The sequence below is a fragment of the Lagopus muta genome, chromosome Z, assembly GCF_023343835.1.
Source record: "Lagopus muta isolate bLagMut1 chromosome Z, bLagMut1 primary, whole genome shotgun sequence".
NCBI classification, from domain to species: domain Eukaryota; kingdom Metazoa; phylum Chordata; class Aves; order Galliformes; family Phasianidae; genus Lagopus; species Lagopus muta.
Window position 1 is genome coordinate 10,208,098 of NC_064472.1, and position 14,390 is coordinate 10,222,487.

At 45.6% G+C, this 14,390-nt stretch overlaps 2 protein-coding genes across 10 annotated transcripts; one reads left to right on the forward strand and one right to left on the reverse strand.

The window, feature by feature from the left end:
- Positions 1–9: 9 nt before the first annotated feature.
- ARHGEF39 (Rho guanine nucleotide exchange factor 39) lies at positions 10–13,093 on the forward strand. Of its 9 annotated transcripts, none has more exons than XM_048931899.1 (10): positions 10–101; positions 2,557–2,716; positions 3,269–3,363; positions 3,720–3,840; positions 5,301–5,419; positions 6,954–7,024; positions 7,619–7,747; positions 10,110–10,339; positions 11,181–11,269; positions 11,461–13,093. In XM_048931899.1, the coding sequence occupies exons 2-10, from the start codon at positions 2,570–2,572 to the stop codon at positions 11,474–11,476; spliced, it is 1,017 nt and encodes a 338-aa protein (XP_048787856.1). In that variant the 5' UTR covers positions 10–101; positions 2,557–2,569; the 3' UTR covers positions 11,477–13,093. The 9 variants fall into 9 exon arrangements, with proteins under 9 accessions (XP_048787856.1, XP_048787858.1, XP_048787857.1 ...); XM_048931901.1 differs by lacking the exon at positions 10–101 and adding an exon at positions 118–149; XM_048931900.1 differs by lacking the exon at positions 10–101 and adding an exon at positions 122–179.
- Positions 13,094–13,268: 175 nt separating this feature from the next.
- On the reverse strand, positions 13,269–14,272 carry MRPL17 (mitochondrial ribosomal protein L17). The gene is made up of 3 exons (XM_048931201.1): positions 14,045–14,272; positions 13,895–13,963; positions 13,269–13,827 (listed from the first exon to the last, which is right to left on the reverse strand). Exons 1-3 carry the CDS (start codon positions 14,216–14,218, stop codon positions 13,579–13,581), a joined length of 492 nt encoding a protein of 163 aa, XP_048787158.1. The 5' UTR covers positions 14,219–14,272; the 3' UTR covers positions 13,269–13,578.
- Between the last annotated feature and the right edge of the window lie 118 nt (positions 14,273–14,390).

A 14,390-nucleotide genomic window follows, 5' to 3' on the forward strand; every position in this document is an offset into this window, starting at 1 on the left:
GGCCCGCCGCCCGGCCCGCCTCGCCGCAGCCCCGCCCCGGGACCGCCCGTCGGGGCGGAGCTCGGTTTGAATGTGGAGCGGCGGCCGCGGGGCCGGAGCAGGTAACGGGCGGCGGTGCCACCGGAGGAGGGGAATGCCGAGGGGCGGCGGTGCGGTGCGGTGCGGTGCGGTGCGGTGCGGTGCGGTGCGGTGCGAGCCACGCTCCCCTCCCCTCCCTTCCCTTGCCTGCCCTGCCCTGCCCGGCTGAGGGTCGCGCGTAGCCGCCCCGGGAGCGTCAACATGGCGCCAGGACAGCTCGGGGGTCGGGGCAGCAGCAGCAAACCGGGGCACAGTGCGGGGCAGCGGGCAGAAGAAGGGGATGATAAGGAGAGTCCGTGTGGGCACGCTGGAGCCTCCTCAGGAAGGAGGGAGCTGGAGCAGGGCTCCTACGGAGGTGTGTGTGATGAATGCTTACCTGTTGGGTGTGTGGAGATGGGTTCAGGCACTGCTTCCCGGAGCTGTGGTGCCCCCTCCCTGGCGATGCTCCAGGCCGGGTTCGATGGGGTCCTGGGCAGCCTGAGCTGGTAACATAAGGCAACCCTATTCCCGGGGCTTGATAGGCACTCAGGGGGACAGAGTTCAAATAAAAAGCAGCTCTGAAGGGAGTCTGGAGGAGCCTGACAAGGAGCAGCATGCACAGTGTGTGTGCATCATCTCCTGCTCACTGTGTAAGGAGTCCATTGTAAGCAATCTAGTGAGTCTCTGCAGTGTGCACCAACTGCAGTGTGCCTCACAATTAGTCCTAATTGCAGGTTGGTATTCCAGGGCTCCCCAGACTCTTTCAGAATTAAAAAAAAAAAGACACAAAGAAAACCCTGCATGTTTCACAGAATCACAGAATCATTTGGGTTGGAAGAGACCCTTAAAGGTCACCTGGCTCAACTTCCCTGCAGTGAACAGGGACGCCCACAGCTCCATCACGGCTCAGGGCCCCTCCACTCTGACCTTGGGTGGCTCCAGGGATGGGGCATCCAGCACAAACTGGGCAGCACCGTACTGCCCATGTAATAAAAATCTTCTTCCTTATGTCCAGCATGAATCTCCCCTTTTCATTTGAAGCCATTTCTCCTTGCCCTATCACCACAGATACTGCTGAAGAGTCTGTCGATGTCTTTCTTACAGCCCCCATTAGACACAGGCAGGCCGCCCTCAGGTCTCGCTCAGCCTCCTCTTCCCCAGGCTGCACAGCCCCAGCTCTCAGCCCGTCCTCACAGGGAGCTGCTCCATCCTGACCATTCGTAAATTGAAATGGTGTAACCTGGTGGTTATTTATTGCTTTGTTTTGTTTTAAACAAATTATTCAGCCTGCCCTGGGTAAAGATACTTACTGAATGATAGTTGCTCAGAATGAGATCCGTGGGTATTTCACCACATTGTGCTGATGCTAAACCATTGGTTAGCATTACTGCAGCACTACCTCTCCAGCTCCCAGCTACATTTAGTCATGAGAAAGACTTGATCTTAGCTAAACTTGTTGCTGTTTCATGAATAAATGTGAGAAAAAAACCCTGAAGAAACTCCTGGTGCTATGAAATAATGTGCATGTCCCTCAGCTATCTGGACTTTTGCTAGGACAAAGGAGGCCATTCTCTTTTTGTGCGACTTTTGATATCTGGAATATCTGAAATAGGCTGTATTTGACAAATGCCTTTCTCTGCAACAACATAAATTTTTGTGCTAGCATAGCTTGGATGTTTGTGAGCCAGAACACTTGTGGGGGTAGCTCAAGACAGAGTGGCAGGCTTCCCCTGAAACCACAGACTTTATATCATGGCAAGCATGCAACAAGCCTCTCTAAATTTTAATCAAAAGAAAGCTTGAGGTAATGAATGCTGTGCTGGCACGTGCTTCTTTCTCAGGAGAGGGTGCTGAGAGTGTTTTTCGGTGTTAGAAAAACATGATGCTCTTGAAGAAGAGCAGCAGAGAAGCCTGTTAACAAGTGCACAAGATGGCTCATGTTGGTTGCTCAGGCTCTCACCTCTGAAACGACAAACTACTGCTAGCAAATAAGAGTGCAGAACACTCACTGTTAGGGGATCCTCTATGGAGAAAAAACAGTCTCTCTCCCCACCTGTAACACAGATCTTAGGGCTGTTTTCTATTTCTGTATGCTGTAGCTCTTCCACGTGCAGGTGAGCTGTCTGTGTTTGTGTCTGTGACTTGAGTGAGAATCCTGCATGAAGAATGGCTTAAAGCAAAGGAAGCAGCAGTAGTGGGCTATGAAAGCAGGTGGGATTGCATGCATAAGTTTTGCTTACGGATGCATCGTGACGTACTGCTTCTCTTGCTTTTATAGTCTGGTCTTACTGTCACTTTTCCTCTGGTTGATGCAAGGCTTCACAAGAAAGAATGCAGAAGGAAACTGAGGAAACTGTTGTTGAATGTTAGCTGACTTCCTGTCTTCCACAGAAACAGTAGAATCTGTGTCTTAGAATTGTACCCTTTGGCCCACGTTGTGCGTTTGTTGTGTGTCCACCTCTCCTGGCTCTCAGTAGCGGTTACCTTTCTGTTTATCAGCCCTGAGGCTACCATGAGCTACTCACCCCTTCCACCGGTGGCTGGAGCAAACACAGTGGAAGAGCAGAGGGCTCGCTGGGAGAGAAAGCGCAGCCGCACGGCCAAGGAGCTGCTGGAAACGGAGCACAGATACCTTGAGCAGCTGGATTTGGTGGTAACGGTGTGTATTTGGGCCCTTGTGATACACGGCTGCCCTCAGGAAGCACATGTTTATTTCTGGCGTCATGAGGTCACAGAACATGAATTTGATGCATCTATACAACATGTGACAAATTATAGTTCTTTATGTTGCTGAGCCTGAAAGCTATTTTTTTTCTTCTGTCTTTTACCTCCTGTTATGCATCTGATTCCTTGTGCTTTTGGCCTTTTGGCTTTGGTCCGTATCCAGCCATAAGTTTTGATTGTACAGGGGACCTGGTTTAAGATTCTTGAGACATAAAACATGGGGGCATAGAGGACACAGAGGTAGATTAAGAAGTAGGTGGTTAAAAACAGATGCATCTCGGAATACTGAAATAGACTCAGTCACATGTTTACAGCTATAGTCAAAGTTACCAAAAACACTTACGTATAATAATAGATATTTTAGATAGGTGCTCATGATACCTGCTGTCCTTCTGAGCTTAAGTGTGCAGGCTGCAACTTCTTGCCTCCGCTCAGTGCTAAGAATGATCTCTGAATTACCTGTGATTTTTAATTCTTTCCTGTTTAGTTCTTTGTGACAATTTTAAAGGCCAAAGGGACACTGAAACCTGCTGTAATGGAAACCATATTTGGACCCCTGGAATCCATATATTCTGCCAGCCAGTAAGTGAACAAACTCTTACTGGGGGAAAAGCTTCACTGTGAGCGTGATGGAGCACTGGAACAGGCTGTCCAGAGAGGTGGGGGAGTCACCTGGAACTAGGTGATCTTTAAGGTCCCTTCTGTTCTACGATTGTTTTCTGGATAGTAGTTTAAACCCAGTAAGTCGACTCTGTAGTATTTTTATGGGTTGTTTTCTGCAGCTTGTTCTGTGACCACCAAGCACACATTCTGGATAGAAACTGAATGTGAGATGAAGGCTGGCAAATGAAAGTAAGCGTAGGAGTGAACCAGAAGGAGCTGGGGAAATGGTATCAGAAGTGTACTCTTGCCTAATTGTCTTTCCTCCTTGTGCACAGAGTTTTGTCGCTTCACCTGGAGAGAGGCAATTTAGGAGTAGGATTGGAAAATTTCTGTCAGAAATTGGAGCTCTATGGTCACTATGCTGAGAATTTCGAACAGGCAAATAAAACTTTGATGGTATGTATTGCCTTTACTCTTCCTGTTGCCTTTTCCCTCCTCTCCATTCTTTGAAGCATTATTTTGCTTTTGCTTCTGATTCTCGAATGCTTGGATTTCCTCCTTTTTCTGGGCTGTTTTCTGTCCTTCTGTCATAATAGAGTGGTAAAAGCTGTTCTCTTTATTTAGAGCTTCAGTTTTTTAAAGTATGTTTCAGGTGTTTTGGTACCTGTTTGTGTGCACATACTGAGCTTTCTCTAACAGAGTAACGTTTTCACTTCCACTCCTTGGCTTGCAAGCCTGGAGTGTGTTCAGTGTAAACAACAGGGGACAGTGGTCTTTTTCCAGCCAGTTACCAGGTCTCTCAATCTCCTCCACTGCTACTAAGTGTATCCTAGTGGTGGGATTTCCTTTCTCCTCCCCATTTTTCTTTTCTGCAGTAAAGGAAAATTCCTGCTTAGCTTTCCACATATAGTCTGTCTTCTGAGATATTTCAGATAAATGTGTTTTTATTTCTAAGTCCTGAAAGCCGTATTTGGAATTTAAACTGCCTGACCTCGGTTCTTGTCAGTGTTTATTGCTAGCTGCAGAATGTACTAGGATTTCTGTTCTTTTCTGCTTGCTCACATATAATCATACTTTTCATTTTGAGTAACTGCCTTGATGTGATAGGAATGAGGGGTTGCATTGCATTGTCTTGAAATGAATGGCAAAAAGCTGCAGGTGGTAATACTAACTTGTGGCTTAACCCCACAGCAGCTCAGCGCCTGTTCTTTGCTCACTCTTCCCCTCCTAGAGTGGTGGTGGAGAGGATCAGGAAAGAAACAAATACGAAATACTTGTAGTTTTTATCTCAACCCAGCAGTGCTAGTAACAATTCTGTATTTGTTTATGTGTGTGTTAATGTGTATATTTATACACACACAAAACGAAGGATGCACAAGGCAGTTGCTCACTACCAGTGCCTGGCTGGTCTTTCAGCAGTGCCTGCCCCACAGCCAACACCCTTCAGTTTTATTGCCTTTTTACATGATTCCTTGTGGTATGGCATATTCCTATGGCCTGCTTAAGCTGTCCTGGTTCTGTCCCTTCTCAGCCCCTCTGCTGGCAGGACAGTGCAAGAAGTCGAAACGTCCTTGGCTTTGTGCAGCGCTGCTCAGCAACAACTAAACATCATGTGCTATCAACATAGCCAGAGCACATCATCATACCAAATGCTGTAAAGAAAAGGTTAACTCTGTCTCTGCTGGAACCAGAATGCTAGCTTAGTATTGCTGTGCATATATGTAGAGGGGATATAACTGAAACTACTCACTGGGAGATAGTGGTCAGAAGAAAGGAAATGGCTTGTCCATGGCCACAAAATAAGCTGCTGATGCTTGCATTTAGTACTGACGTTCTGTTTTCTAAGCGCTGGTGCAAACTAGCATGCATATTTCTTTTGTAGTCTCAAAATAATGTATCTTCTCTGCTGCATGCAGGAACAATTGAGGAAAAATAAATCATTCCGACGTTTTAAGAAGCTCCAAGAAACTCGACCTCAGTTTCAAGGGAAAAAGCTAGAGGATTTGCTTCCTTTGCCTCTGCAGAGGTTGCACCAGTAAGTAAGCAGTTCTGAGTCCTCAAGGTGTTAGTATGAGAAAGCAAACATACACATATAGTGTCTTGCTAATAGTAATGTTATGTGTCTCCAAATTGGAACATGTAGACTGCAGTGAAATGGTCTTCAGGATGTACCTGTAAAGCAGAATCAGTGTGTCTGGATGGTGACTGATGCAGAGATTGCTTTGTTTAGCCCTGGCTCTTAAGCCCTTTATTAAGCTCTCAGGTAGAATCAGAGTCATCTCAGTAGGTGGCTGAAGTTAGGTCCTCAACAAAAGCAAGCTGTCTGAAACACCACAGAAGTGCTGCTCCTAGCTAGAGATTGCTGTGCTCTGCTTTTGTGCAGGTTGCTGATCTGGAGCATGACTCCCTTCTTGTAAAGGGCTGCTCTTGGAGAGAGATGAGATGAAATCAAGGGTGCTTTTCTCCTCTGTCTGGTTATCAGGACCACATTTTCTTTGTATTTGCTTCTCTTGTATTTGGTGCCTGCCACGGTTGTCTGAGACAGACAGATCCCATCTGGATTGCTGCCCTCTCCTTGAGGCATCCTTTGAGGGGCAGGCTGAGTGCATGAGGAGAGTGCTGCATGCACTCAGTGGCTGCCTGTTTTGGAGAGGAGTGTGAGGGTAGTACAGACATAAGTAGGGTTCTGGGGTCCCGGCCACAGCTGTAGGACAAGCTGCTCTTTAGCCATGGTCTTATCCATACTATGGTACATTTAAGAGATCAGAGCCTTGTTTCTTTGAAAATACAGGGTTGAGCATACCATGGTCTTTCAGGTAGCGTTATACAACATTTTTAATGTACTTAGTAAATGCAAGCTTTCTTTTTTGCTGTAATTCTTTGGGTCATTCCTTTGAATTTGTAAGACAACAGTATATTTCTTGGAGAAATTATGCCTTTTTAACAGAAGGTCTAACTTTTTCATTAATCAGCTCTTTCATATTCACTTTTCAGTTACATATACTGCAGGTGAGATGACTTCTACCATTTCATGAATCTGTTCAATATTGTATATGTTCTGTCATTTCAGACTGAAAATAGTTTGATTTTATGGGGAGAAGCTAGTTGCAGAGATCTGATTCTTTTTAGTTTAGTTTAAGACTGGACAGGAATGCCTTTATTTTCTTTGTAAATAGAGAGTATATGGCAGGAATGCTTCCATTCAAACATAAAAAAGAAACAACAACAACAACAAAAAAGTTGTTCAAAGCAAAATGTCCGTAATTTAAGGCATTTGTGTGAATCTTGAAGTTGTCTCCGTGTCTCATGCAATAGTAAGTGAAATTGTTCTTACCAGCTCCCCAGGAAATTCCAAAGGCTTGCAAATGTATAAAAAATATAGGGTACTGCAACTGATGCATCTGAAGATAAAACGAGTGTGAACAATGAAATATGACCCAAAGCTGCTGAAATATGACCGAAAGACCTAGAGTGTACTCTGTGTGCTGATGGCACACTGCTAATGATTTTGGTAATAAAGGTGATATTTCTGTTCCTGGTGTTGTGCAATAAAGCTTCTTCTGTCTTAGGTACAAGCATTTCCTCAGAGACCTGCTGGAGAACACCAGCCCGGGCAGTGCTGAATGCCAGAAACTTGCAAGTATGATACCATCTGTAAACATTGCTGCTTTGATTGCCACAATAAATACTAGCATTTTTATCAGTCTTAGCTTCCTTGCTAACATTTTGAGTCCAGTTTTTTGTCTTTTTCCCCAAGAAAAATCTTGGGTTTCCAGTGCATTACTATTTTCCATCACCATTTTGATTGACCCCTCCTCCTGAGAAAGAGTGAGGAATTGCAGTGTAGACTGACCTACTGGGAAACTGGTGAGGGGTTAGAGTGGAAAAATGTCTGTTCTATTTGTCACATACCTCAGTTTTCTAGGATAATTAATGTCACGTTCTCCTGCAGCCAACATCATCTACAGTGGGGCATTTGTTTCTTGTTCTTGCTTCTAAACCCGTTTGGATAGTATTTCACTGGCAAATAAATATTTTCCAGAATCGCAAAAATGTTGTTTGGAAGGAATCTTCTGATGGCTTCTAGTGTAATCTCTGTTGGAAATTAAGAAATAAATTTGTTACGGATACTTGGTTTAAAACATTTGCTTCTTAATTTCACCTTATGTTTTCACAGCAAGACAGTACACATACTCGTTTGTGATAACCTGAAAATATGCTGCTATAATTTCAGGGACTGTGAAATCTGTTTCTGAGGTATCTCAATGGGTTCAGGACGTTGTTCGTAAGAGAGAGAACTCACTGCAGCTACACAGGATTCAGAAACTCCTCAAAGGACAGAAGATCCAGGTGTTGACTCCAGGTAGGTCCTACAGACGGCTGTTTTCCTTCTGCCAAGCTGAGACAACTGGGGGTATGCTTGCCTTCATCTCTAACCCTACTCATGTCAGTCAGAGTTCCCCTTCTGATCTGAATTTCACAGGTAGTAAAATAATGTAATTAGTAAGGAATTTAGGCACCTTTTTAATTTTTGAGTAAAGATAAGCAGCATATTAGATGTCTGATGTTCAGATAAAAGGAGCTGATGATACGCATTCAGAAACTTAGTTCACAGAAACCCAGGGAGGTCTGGAATACAAGTCCTGGGTGAGAACAAGAGAAAGAAACTGAATTATTTTGGAGAAGAATTTCATAAACTTCTGCTCACACCTTATACATGAAAAGAAACATCTTTTAGCTGCAAGGTTAGACTCTGTCAGAAATCAGAGTATCTGTACTAATAGCTGAGATACATAAAATCACAGTAACTGGCATGTAAGATCATCTAGTTGGATAATAAGTTTTTTTAGGATCTGTGGTTTGACCGACTGCTCTCCATGCCCAGAACATGCTCCAAGGTACACATGGAACACTGTGAGAAGTATGTCCAGCTTGGACAAATATGAGTCGACCACTGGGGGCTTCATCCATGCCTGCACAGCTTCACTAAAATTTGCTGTTGCAGAGGTCACCTAGAAACACTGCAGCAGCTGCAAAGTTAAAGATCTCCAAGATGCACCCCCCACGTCTGTGACTGTGATGGTAGTTTTTTTTCTTTGTACATAGGGATTATGGTGAAAGTAGAAAAAATGATTTGCTAATCACAAGTTATCATTCTCTAGTATGCACAGTCAACATGCAGAGAATTATGATTATAAGGCTTTCCATTAGCTGGAGTCAACTAGGTCTTGTGAGATGTGGTAAACAGGAAAGTCAGAGGCTGCAGAGTATTACTGGTTCTATGCAAGCTTGACAACATTGTTTGTCCAGCAGCTAGCTAGCTTTTTTTTTTTTAAGGATTGCATCCTATTATTAGGGAGAAAAAGATCAGAAAACGTAATGTTTGTGGATTCAAGGAAAAGTGGTTTTGAAGTTAAGTTTCTCACTACTGGTGTTGTCTCTGACAATACCAATATTGCTCACAATGCAAAGAGACCCTGCTTTTCTTGCTGCCTTTCGCATGTAGAGCAAACACCATCTCAGCTAGAACTGTCTGCTTGACATAAAATGCTGTTCTTGTCATCTCTAGCTTCCCTAGGGGTGTTTCCCTAGACTTCATTCACAAGAATTTCCACATGCCGACGTGGAATACTGAAAATGCATCCCTATTCATTCCCGCGTAGTCCAGCTCAGTCTATATGTTATTGAGCCTGATCACAGCATAGCATGAGGGAAATGATGCCCAGCCCCACACCAACACCTTCTTTCCATTTGTTTTTTAAACTTGAACTGATCCCTGCCTCTCCGTTCTGTTCTTCAGCTTCCTGTTCTGGCAGGAGACACCATTTCTGTAGACTGAGCTAAGCAGCAGCTCACTTGTCCCTATTTTGTATGTGTAGTATACTAAGACACATGGTCCATACTTGACACAGTGCTCTTCTCTAAAAAAGTGCAAGCACAGCCAGAAGCAAGAGCACAAAAAACAGTGTCTGAAATTCTCTGGCAGCTGTTTCCCAGACCAGGACAGGTGGTGATATCATATTAAGGCTTTGGATTGTTATAAATAATCTTCTTTCTGGCAGGTGTTTTCACTAAGAGTTAATGGCTGTTGTCTACAATAATGCTGAGTACAGTAAAGTTTAGAAGCATAGCTTTAATTATTCCATTTTGTGTATGTCCTTTTTTTTTTTTTTTAATTATTGCCTACCTCTGGGCTTTTCAATTACTTTTTTCCAGCTGATTTCTCTACCTTTTTAATTATTGCTGTTCATTCTGTGGGTAGAGTACAGAGGATCCTGTCTATAGTCTAATAAAATTGCCTATTGAAGCCCTCTTTGCATCTTATTTTTGTATCCCTTTGCTGTCTTTCATTACAGCAGCAATCTCCACTCTGTGATTTGTTAACTTGTACAGGTTTGTATATATTTAGGTGACCTGTGAAATGTTTTTTATCATCACACACAAGCAGGAAAAAACAGGGGAAATATAATAAATATTCAGACTTTAGGCTGACTTCTGTTTTGCTGTTAATGACGAACAATTAAGTAACCCAGTAACCCAGTTCAAGACAGCACGTGGGATCTGAATTAAGACGTGTTGACGCGCAGGTGCCTTCTAGTGGCTGGGGTTGGTGCAGAGCCTGGTGGTTTACGAGGCAGCTCACGGTATTCTCTTTTGTAATGGTAAATCCTTTCTCGTGCCGGTGATTGTCTGACAACTGTCTTTATTTCTTCTTGAATGCCTAGGGCGCTGGTATATCCGGGAAGGCTGGCTTTTGGTTGTGCCTTCAAAGGGCGAAGAATTGAAGCGCAGGATGTTCTTCCTTTTTTCTGATATCTTTATTTCAGCAAAGCCCTGCCACCCACTGCATCTGCTGAACTCCAATAAATTTGCCTGCACAGCTGTCTATCCCCTTCACCAGTGTGTAGTGGATAAAGTATTTGGCCACACTCAGAGTGAGGGAGGGCTGCTCAGTGTAAGTCTTCCTGCTTCTGCTTGGCAGAACTATCAGTGGGTCAGATTGCAAATCAAGTCTCTAACTGTCTCAGCAGCAGCATGGCTGAGGTGGTAAGTGGTGACAATGGTAAATGCAAGGAACTAGTCTGAGTTAGGGCAGCTCTTCTCTTTTGGGCAGGCTGTCTTTTTCCCGTCATCGTTGGGCCCTGCTGAGCACTGGAATACAGGCTCCTGCTTGTTCCACATAGGTCAGCTGAGGAGAGTCTGATCACACTCTGGCATGCCCTCAACTGAGCACATGCTCGTGTCATGAGCCCACAGCCTCATGACAAGCAGTATGCAGCATTACAGTGATGTGGAATTAGTTCAGAGGGAACGCTAAAAAATAGAGAATGCAGAAATAGGATGGAAAAATAGGATGGAACAATCACAGTGGGCACTGCTTGTGCCTACAACTCTTTGAGGACTGCACTGGCTCTGACTGGGAGTAATGCCTCAGGTGAGGGTTTTAAATTCAGGTTTTTCTAGACTGCAGCACCTGGGAGGCTTTGTTGACTCATTGTTTGAGTGTAAGCTATAAATTCTTTGTCAAATTGTGTGTTTGTAGTTGGTGGTAGTAGAAGGACCTCTAGAGGCAGCTTGAAATAATAGAGAAAACTGAAAGACCAGCAGATACAGATTGGCATTGCTGACTTCCAAACACTGTTAAGTCAAAGCAAACTGACATCTGTAGCTAGAAGTCTGGCACATGCTGTGTTCTTTCCAGCCTGTGTGCCAATGCAAAACGTTTCTAGCTTTCTGGGGAAAAAAAATGGCAGAAATCAACATGCAGGACTGAATCTCTTCCATCTGTCTTTCAGCTTTCCTTCCCACACAAGACGCTGTTGTTGATGTCCACTGACCAGCAAGATATTAATGACTGGCACCAGAGTCTTACAACTGCGGTCAGGTATGCCTTTATCTTCCAGAGGGCTGGGGACAGAAGAATTATACTGACAATCATAAGGACATGTATATTTGAATCTATTATATATCTATTGTAAGTCTGATAGAGAAGATCTGACTGATAGCCAGAACGCAAGAGAGTAAAAAGAACAGACTTAAATTAACAGGGAACTTTCCCTTCATTTTCCTCCACAGGCAGCTGAAAGCCTGACCCATCTGAGTACAAGACAGCCTAGCAGGACGACTGCCTCTTGAGAGAAGCCAGCATAAATTCAGGAAACATTCAGGGACGTACAGTAGGAGAGTTGTGTTTAGAGGAACGCTGAGCTTGTGAGATTAGGAATGCATTGTCAGCTCTCTTAAACACCTGTGGCAAAAAATGGGTATGCACAATCAATCTGTAATTAAAAAGACTTTCCCCCAACCTCCCTTAGTGTCTTCTAGCTTTTCTACCCCTTTTCTCTTGAGATTATTAAATCTAAGTCCCACTAGAAGAAACCTTCACTTGCTTGCCCTCATTAAATATTTTTTACCCCGATCACCACTGGCACATTTGAGTGTCTGCCTTCTCTTACTTCTGGCTTACAAATTCTTTGAATAAAACAGATGTTTTGGCTACCAGTAATGTAGACATAACACAGGCTTTTCAGCTAGTGCCAAGGGGCCACAGTGTTCCTCCCCGACATTGATTTTTCATCATTCATACCCATCTGTTTTTTACCAAAGTGTTTTGAATAGTTTACCCTTCCTCCTCTGAGAAAGTGACAAGTAGGCAGATAAGGGAAAACAAAGCCTACCTCTCATCAAATCAACAAAAATTGATCTGCTGAGATAACTGAGATGAACTGATAGGCAACAGAGTCACACTTATGAAACATGGCTCGCATTTCTGATCTGAGTCCTAAGAAATGATACAGTTGAAACAGCAGTGAAAAAACTGGGCAGTAATTCTGCTCCTGAAGCGTGGTGGGAATCTGCGGAGGGATAGAAGCAGCATTCTGGGGCATTAGATTGCAGAGGTTGTGCTACAGTTCAGTTTGCTGGGGCACAAGACCAATTTATGGCTGCAGCAGGCTATTCTTGAATTAAAGCCTCAACATTAACTTTTAATATGGGGAAGCTACACAGCAACAACAGTTGGTTCATTTCTTCAGTTATGGAGAAAATACCTGTAGTTACGTTAGGCCATCTAGTGCAAGGCATGCAATTTCTTATTTCTAATGACCTTAGAATTGCACACCCTGCAGGCGATGACCTAACCTAACCCCACCTTCAAACAGATTAAGGTCTCTGTAACATTCACTTTTCCTTTCCTTACATGATATCTCACACATTTTAAATTTCTCATTGGATTTCATTAAAAGAGAAGTGAGTGTGGGAGAAAGCATGACTGAATTGTAAGCTCTTTCATGTGAGTTAACACGTTTCAGCTAACACTTCACTATCTAAGATTACTGAGTAGTCTTAGCTTGTAGACACTTAGAGGGAGAAAGGAACACAAGGTCTCTATATCTCTTCCCCAACTCAGAAGCTACAGCTAGGACTGAACAAATCAGGGGCAAAGCTAGCAATTCCAAGTTTCGAACCTCTGAGTTGTTACATTATTGCCTGTAAAAGTTCTGCCACTATCCCTTTGTTTTGAGAGCACAATAAAGAGGTTTCCTACAACTCTACACCTGAGGCTGTCTACCAAGTTCAACGACAACTTAGTTCTGGTCACATTGCCTCCTAGTAATACAATTTGCTATAGTACTGCTGCTTTTATGAACTTCAGTACTACTGTCCTTGTTTGTAGTCAGTAATGCTGAAACAGTGAAGCTAACTTGATTCTTCTCTGAATTTCCAGTGCTGAAAGTCTGCACAGTGGCTTCTAAAGAATATGAAGTTACGTGGAGATGTTATCCCAGAGTACAGGGCTGCAGAGTACAGGATCAGAAACTGGCTGGAATAAATGATTAACTCTTGCACACAATAACATAATCCAAACAGAAGCAAACTCACTTTTCAAAGTAGTTTATTTACACAGAGGACATCAGTAGGGCTCGCAGCTTGATTTCCTTCTCTTGTGAAGTTGCTAGTAAATCACAGGAGCACGAAGGTAAACCTTGAGCTTGTGCCCTGTTATGATCACTTAAGGCTAGGAAGGTGTCCTGAGCCCTCCCAGGACCCTTCCACCCCTGTGCTCCAGGAGAGCAGGTGTCCTGCCCTGGGATGTGAGCTCAATGCCTGGTGCACAGGCAGCTCACCCCAGGCCCCATCCTGCTGCCCACATGGGACACGCTGGGGGCAGAGCAGGATGCCTGCACGATGCCCTCAGGGGCCGGCATCCCGCTGGGCGTCCTCCCGGCAGCCCTTCAGCAGCTGGTTGAGCAGCGTCTTATCGCTGTCACGACGCGGGCGGATGAGCGGTGGGTAGGGGTTCCCCTTCAGCTCGATCACAGCCATCTTGGCACGGTCCAGGCAGTCACGGTTGGGGATGTGCAGCATGCGGGTGTAGCTGCCGGGGTACGGCTGGAAGCGGGGCGCCAGCACTTTGAACAGCTTGTGGACGAGATCCTTCTCCTGCGGAACGGCACGCTCAGCCCCGGGCCCGCGGGACGGGGGAGGTGAGGGGCCGGGCGCTACCTACCGTCAGCCAGAAATCCGCCATGCGCATGGCGCGCTCGTCCGCGTCCCCGCGCTTGGCGTAGTCGATGAGCTGCGGGGAAGAAGCGGGGCACGGCCGTCAGCCCCCCTCAGCCGGCGCTCCCGCCCGCCGCGGCCCGGCCCCGCCGCTCACCCGCTCCGCGTAGCCTCGCATCTCGTCGGCGCGCGCCCACGGCGCCTCGATGCGCTCGTGCCGCACCAGCGCCGTCACCAGGTTGCGCAGCAGGTCGAGGCGCGAGCGCGGGCCGTGTCCCAGCCGCCGGTACACGCGCCCGTGCGAGATCGCGGCTACCAGCGACAGCCGCATCCCGCCGCCGCCGCCGCCGCCTAGCCAACAGGAAGGGGGGGAGAGGGGAGGGGAATCGTCGCGCGTCAGTGACGTCACAGCGCGACGGCGCGACGCAGCCGTCCCACGCGGGCGCGCTGCATGCCGGGAGGTGTAGTCTCAGCGCGGGGCTCGGCACGCGGTGGCGACGCGC

Excerpts from the sequence above, each read along its gene's own strand:
- ARHGEF39 (XM_048931895.1), top strand. The coding sequence starts at position 134 with ATGCCGAGGGGCGGCGGTGCGGTGCGGTGCGGTGCGGTGCGGTGCGGT. Across the intron at positions 190-2,556 it reads GTGCGGTGCGGTGCGGTGCG|CCCTGAGGCTACCATGAGCT; the intron begins GTGCGAGCCACG and ends TCTGTTTATCAG. Across the intron at positions 3,841-5,300 it reads AGGCAAATAAAACTTTGATG|GAACAATTGAGGAAAAATAA; the intron begins GTATGTATTGCC and ends TGCTGCATGCAG.
- MRPL17 (XM_048931201.1), bottom strand. The coding sequence starts at position 14,218 with ATGCGGCTGTCGCTGGTAGCCGCGATCTCGCACGGGCGCGTGTACCGG. Across the intron at positions 13,964-14,044 it reads TGCGAGGCTACGCGGAGCGG|CTCATCGACTACGCCAAGCG; the intron begins GTGAGCGGCGGG and ends TCTTCCCCGCAG. Across the intron at positions 13,828-13,894 it reads TGGCGGATTTCTGGCTGACG|GAGAAGGATCTCGTCCACAA; the intron begins GTAGGTAGCGCC and ends GCCGTTCCGCAG.